Source organism: Setaria italica, chromosome II (assembly GCF_000263155.2).
Source record: "Setaria italica strain Yugu1 chromosome II, Setaria_italica_v2.0, whole genome shotgun sequence".
NCBI lineage: Eukaryota > Viridiplantae > Streptophyta > Magnoliopsida > Poales > Poaceae > Setaria > Setaria italica.
In genome coordinates, this window is record NC_028451.1 from 26,698,489 (window position 1) to 26,704,993 (window position 6,505).

General features: G+C 47.8%; 1 protein-coding gene across 1 annotated transcript; it reads right to left on the reverse strand.

The window, feature by feature from the left end:
* Window positions 1-2,867: 2,867 nt before the first annotated feature.
* LOC101752505 (sugar transport protein 14) lies at window positions 2,868-6,233 on the reverse strand. Its single transcript, XM_004956530.2, is given in 5 exon segments — window positions 2,868-3,623; window positions 3,744-4,118; window positions 4,120-4,697; window positions 5,537-5,769; window positions 5,951-6,233. Coding segments are annotated over 4 exon segments (1,557 nt in total). The 5' UTR covers window positions 5,679-5,769; window positions 5,951-6,233; the 3' UTR covers window positions 2,868-3,161.
* Window positions 6,234-6,505: the final 272 nt, after the last annotated feature.

The window sequence follows — 6,505 nt, forward strand, 5'->3', positions numbered from 1 at the left end:
CATGATCCATACTTGCCAGAGTAGCATTATGGAAGTTAAGCATGAGATACGATGAGTATGAGGGAACGGGAGGTGTAGTTTTCGAATATTTCTAAAAAATATAATCAGAATAGAAGGTCTTGGGTGTCTTAAGGTGTATGGGCTAGCTTATATGGATTTATAAATTATTTATTAATCTGATACCAACTCTACGGGGATCTCTCCTCTCACTGATCACCTATATTAGTCCCTAGATCAATAGGCTAATACAATCATCATCATAGTTTAGTATTTAAGCAATAAAAAGGTATATAATTTAATAAGAAAAAGTTTTCACCTTAGCACAGCGAAGTGGTGCCCCATCCACTAACAAAATGGTCTAAACACCCGAAGATCTATACTTGCATGATGAAAACAAAGCTGAGTATAACTATGGTTGGTACTCAGCAAGTCCCAACATTTACTACGTAATTATATGCAATTTGGGAGGTGGACAAGGAGACTAGTTTATGGGCATATCCTATGCCTAAATCATCTCCCTCATGCAAGATGAGTTAAAAGGTGAGAATTGAAAAGATTCTTCTAATAATATATTATTTCATATTTTAATAGTTGTGGTTCTATATAGGGAAACTATCCCCCTACCAGTCCCCAAGTTTTATTCTGGATTCCAGTCTATCAACCTTCCTCCAGTATTTCCTAATATTAATCCCTCTCCCAAAGAGCTTCAAGAGGTAATCATGAGGTATTAACTTAGTGAGCTCATGACCTGAGCCTCGGCTATTTGAATAGTTATACTCTACACAAAGGTGTACATTTTTCCCATATGTCCGATCAGCCCATACCCTCGCGAAAAGGCGGTACTAACCTACGAGATCCATACCCACCCATGTTTATCTCTAGCATTCCCTAGGTCTATCCACGGATATACTGGGGTCTAAACAAGGACCACTAACATCCGCTTCACGGATCACATCCCCTCAGGGTCTCTGACCCTCTCTGTCAACCGTGCGGACCGAACCTGGGACTATGCGATGGTCCGGCTCCAGCATATCCATTGTCCATCTTAGCCCCTTGGGATGGATGACTAGGTTCAGCTAGTGGGGTTTGAAATAAGACCTCACATAAACAAGCACTCCCGAGGCTATACCTTTTTAGCACGTATGGTTGTACGGTTCACAAGAAAGACTCACCCAATGACCGGAGTAACGTCTCTAGAGCTGTGTCTGAAATGAGCTGAGTATCGGCGGTACATCAAAGAGATTTATGCACTTTCAGGTAATCATTAGAAAGACGCACGCAATAACCTTGCCAATATATGCTAATTTCAGAAAAATAAATTAGCAGGCATCATAAAATGCTTTTGAGCACAAAGCGCCTGTTATATTGACAACCAATTGGAGCATGTGAACATTCAGAGTGCCAACACTGCATTCGTAAAATATAAATTCGATTTCAAATCCGAATTACGAGTAACGACGTAACGTTACAATAAGCCTAGCACATTTTGGTATCACGATTCATCTACCTGACACCAAATACACATTGGGACAAACGTTTTGTCCTACAAGCCTGAAGTTTCAAGAACAAACTTTGGACAAAGGGGCAACCTAAAGCAGCAACTCCAATCCTAATTCCTAAGTCCCTCTTTGCATCAAGAATCACACCTTCGTCATATCTCCTGCTGATCGAGGTTTCCCTGGTTTTTGGGATCTTACAGCCATATCTCTAGTAGCTTCTCTTCCTCCTGAAAGGAACAAACATATGACTTGGATTTGACAGTTGACACCATCAGCGTTAGCAGCAGCTCTTGCTGCCATTTTTCCTGCTGCAGCTGCTGCTGTCCTCGATTGACATCAGCAGTGAAATTAAAGATGATCTTTGTCAAGCTAAAGTGAGATATCGTGGCGATAAAGAGCTAGCGGTTACATGCATGTGAAATTATCATTACCCTTGTCATTTCAGTTCTATGAAACACCAATGGGAAGTCATTGTCACTGAAGCTACGGAAGTCTTCATGTCTATGTCATGAGCAATTTTTTATGTTTCCAGCCTGTAGACAGAAGACTTTGCATAGACAAGGGAAGTCTGTTGAATATTCAGAAATCTAGTTTGAGACGTAATGACAAGACCTGCGTATAGAAAATTCAGATACAAAAAAAACTAAGTGATGTGCACTCTTTGAGCTATGGACAAAAGGGAGATCTAGCTCGGAATGGTCAAGTATTGGTACATGTACTCTGCCAGTGGGTAGCTGAAGTGAGACATAAATGATTTTACATATTGTAAACAACGCACCCAAATGAAAAACGCAAACATGTTTCGATGAATAAATGTACGTGGTTCTGAAAGCATCTTGTTCAGCTCAAGTGAGCCTTCAAAGAGTACTGATAGTGACTGATATCAGTTCGTGGTTCATATACAATAATTGTGTTATAACTTTGACTCCTACACATTCCTTGTTAATGAAACAACGGCGAGAATTGGGCTACTTAAATAGTTGAAAACGGCTAGTCGGCTGGATGTTCAGAGATAAGCAGGACTGACTGAAGTACATGATGAGTTGCTGTCTTGCTGACTACTGAGTGAGACATCCATGTGAGCATTTGACTGTCCAAGTCTGATATTTGAAAATTGATTATGTTTGACTGATGAAAGGGACAGAAATCTTTTTTTTAAAATTTTGTTGGACAAGATGTACAAGCACAAGCAACTCTGGAACTAGTCTGAAGTCTGAACTGAGCTCACCATTGAGTCATACAGAGACTATGTAATTGTTCACTAAACATGCATAAACAATAACCTTGATAATTTGATATACAATCTAATTTCAGACGAATAAACTGGTTATGGAAGCCGAAATGTTTTTTTGACAACAATGCACCCAGTTAAATTGACTAAGAGTTGTATATGAGCATTGAGAAATCCATCAGTACACTCATCAGATTGGGAATTGGACACTAAGCCCAAACAATGAACAATATCGTAGCACATTTTCGCATAACCGTTCATCTACCCGCCACCAAATACACATCGGGGCAAACTTTTTGCCCCATAAGTCTGAACTTCAAGAACATGAAACCATGGACAGAGACACAACGTAAAGCGCAGCAGCAACACCAATCCTAACACATCTCTGCATCCAGGACCATTTTCCCCTATCTAATAAAATCAGATCACGTTTAAGCTCTCGCCATCTCCTGCTGCTCGTGGAGATTTCCCGGGTATTTGGGATCCTTGCGGACGATGCGCTTCCAGTACCAGTGCCTGTCGAAGAGCATCCAGATCTCCTCGATGGGCACCTGCTTCGTCTCCGGCAGCAGGAGGATGACGAAGATGGACATGACGACGATGAGCGACGCGAAGAGCACGAAGACGCCCCACCGGAGGTGGCAGAGCGCGGCGAGGAAGCACTGCGCCACGGCCGCCGTCCAGAAGAGGTTGACGCACACCACCACGCTCTGCCCTGCTGATCGCATCTCCAGTGGGAACAGCTCGCTGGGGACAAGCCACCCCAGTGGGCCCCATGACCAGCCGTAGGCGACGACGAAGAGGCAGATGGCCACCACCAGCACTGTGCTCACGCCCTTGGTCAGGTCCTCGCCGTGCCCGAACTTGAGCGCCAGGATCACCGCCACAACCACCTGCCCAAAATGTCACAAGAACGTCGATCAGTGTCAGCCAGCAAGTGTAAATGAGAATTATACTTGTTAATCCTGTGTAAAGAAATTAAGGAACGAAAGAATCAAGACAAAAGAACTGACCATGGAGGCGATCATCTGGACGCCAGCCTCGATGAAGAGGAACCGTCGGCCGAGGCGGTCGACGGTGACCATGGAGACGAGCGCGCCGACGACGAGCATGGAGCCAGTGATGATGGAGGAGTACAGCGCGGCGGAGTTGCCGAAGCCCAGGCTCTGGAAGATGACGGGCGAGTAGAAGAGGATGGAGTTCATCCCGGACAGCTGCTGGAACGCCGGGATGCCGAGCGCGCCGATGATGAGCTGCGGGCGGTTGCGCGTGGCGAGCAGGTTCCGGAACGTGCCCTTCACGGCGCGCGCCGCCTCGCTGGCCTCCTTGAGGTCCTCGAACTCTGCGTCCACCTTGTGGGTCCCGCGCACCTTCTCCAGCACGCGGCGGGGCCTCCTCGAGGTGTCCGCGCTCGACGAGGCTGTTGGGCGTCTCCGGCAGGAACAGCGCGCCGACGAAGATGGCGGTGGCGGGGCCCATGGCGAGGCCCAGCGACAGGCGCCAACCCCACGGGTGGAGCCGGTCGGTGAAGTAGTTGATGACGTCGGCGACGAGGATGCCGAGGCAGGTGGTGAGCTGGAAGAGCTGGTTGACGGCGCCGCGGATGCGGTAGGGGGCGATCTCGGAGAGGTAGAGCGGGACGGCCTGGTTGCCGAACCCGATGCCGACTCCGAGGAGGACGCGGCCGACGATGAGCATGGCGATGTTCATGGCGGCGGCGTTGATGGCGCCGCCGAGGAAGAAACTGGTGGCGCCAACCATGATGCTGGCGCGCCGGCCGTGGCGCTTGGTCACGTAGGAGGCGCCGAAGGTGGAGACGAGGCCGGCGAAGTAGAGCGAGGAGGTGAAGAGCGTCAGCACCTGGTTGTCGTACTTGCAGTAGTCCGTCTCGTGCAGGTGCGCCTGCTTCCGTTGGTACACGTCCGGGAAGAACTTCTTCAGGAAGTCGTCCATGGATGTCACGCCGCCTGCAACAATGGTCTTCATCAGCAGGAAAGCTTTGATGTTTCCTTTTTTTTGCAGTGAATTAAAATGAATTTCGCTCAATCAGACTTCATTTCACGCAATTCAGATTTTATATAAAATGTAAATTAAAAAATGTTGCTTTCTGAAAATGCTAATTTTTAGAGATGGCATTTGCAATACTGCGGATAGGATGTGCTGTGCTCCACGAAACAGAGTATATCTGTACTGAAAATGAGAGGACAGGGAACGTCTCGTCTCCAAGAAACTGATGAGACGGAACAAGTTTCTGTTATCACACAGGATTTGGTAATGGTTGTTGAAGAGGATTAATCATAGTTTCCTGATTCCAGCGGACAGTGGGCAACAACCATGAACCATTTTTGCACAAGGGAACATAGTAGTAAAGCGGGTTTGCTTGCTTCCACAGATGATACGAGACAGAGACATCATGATGTTTCCAATTCCGTCTCATCTGATTATCTGGTCTACCCCAATCGATTGTTTTCTGAGTCAAAAGCAGTAGGCACGATTGAGACCGTCAATGAAATTCGGATCAGAATATTCCCCTGCATTTCTACATTTTTTTTTGTTTTCTGAAAAAACATTTTCAAGAAATGGTTGGGTTGTTCAGGAGCAATCATTTCGCAAACCACATAGAGAATTAAGAGACAAATTGTTTGCAGAGAATTATCAACCGCGGCATCTCAGACTAGATCATTTGGAAACGAGATGAATAGCATTCAATTGAATCAAATGGGCTAGCAACTGGAATGGGAGAAACAGAGTATACTACAGAAAATTGCAAGAAGAAGAAGAGCAGTGGGAGGAGAGATGTACTGACTGGAGACTCCGAGGTCGTAGCCGAAGAGGGATCCGCCGAAGGAGCCGACGATGCAGGCGAGGATGAAGTAGCCGGTGATCTTGCCCTCGTATAACTCCGCCCTCCCGGTGGCCGCCCCTCCGCCGCCGAACCCGCCGGCCATGGTCTTTTACTCTCTCCCGCTCCTCCGCTTCCTCCTCTGCTCCTCACCCGAGAAGCAAGTTCCTCGCCTCTCTTCCGACAGGCTCTCTTCCCTGAAAGAAAGAAACAGGAGGATGACGAAGCCGACAACGATGGCGGAGAAGAAGAGGAAGAGGGCAAATCAGAGAGGAGAGCGCCCACAACGGCACAAGTCAACACCGGGGGAGTCAAGAAACTGACAAGGGCGAAAGAGAGGCAGGACAAATCGGCAGCAATCGCTGAAGAAAAAGATACCTCCGTTCTTGGAGTTGGACCAGCTCCTCCCGGGGACCTCGCCGAAATGCGTGCGGCGAGCAGTATTCAACACCGGGCCAGGTAACCGGCGATTAAACAATGATCCACCGGCTGCTCCGAACCAAGAAAGCCAGTCTGATCCACTCTGCCCCGCTGATCTGGTAGGGGAAGGCAGTGGGAGGCTGCGGGGGTGGCAGGAGGCCGTTGGGACGGGGAGGGTTTTATGGGAGTTGCGGCCGCACGGAGCTAGGCGCACCCCCACCGCACCCACCCCGGGTCTTCTGCCGACGATGGATTTTTCTTCAGTGTTTTAACTGCTGAAGATGAGTGGTTTCTCCCAGTTGACCGCGTCCGGCGGCTGCCAACAGGCGTGCCACTGCAGAAAGGTCCTTATCCGCTTGACCTGTCAGATTTAGAGGGTGTTTACTTCCACTAACTTATTTTTAGCCGTGTCACATCGAATGTTTAGATACTAATTAGGAGTATTAAACGTAGACTATTTACAAAACCAATTACATAAGCGGAGGCTAACACGGCGAGACGAATCTATAAATC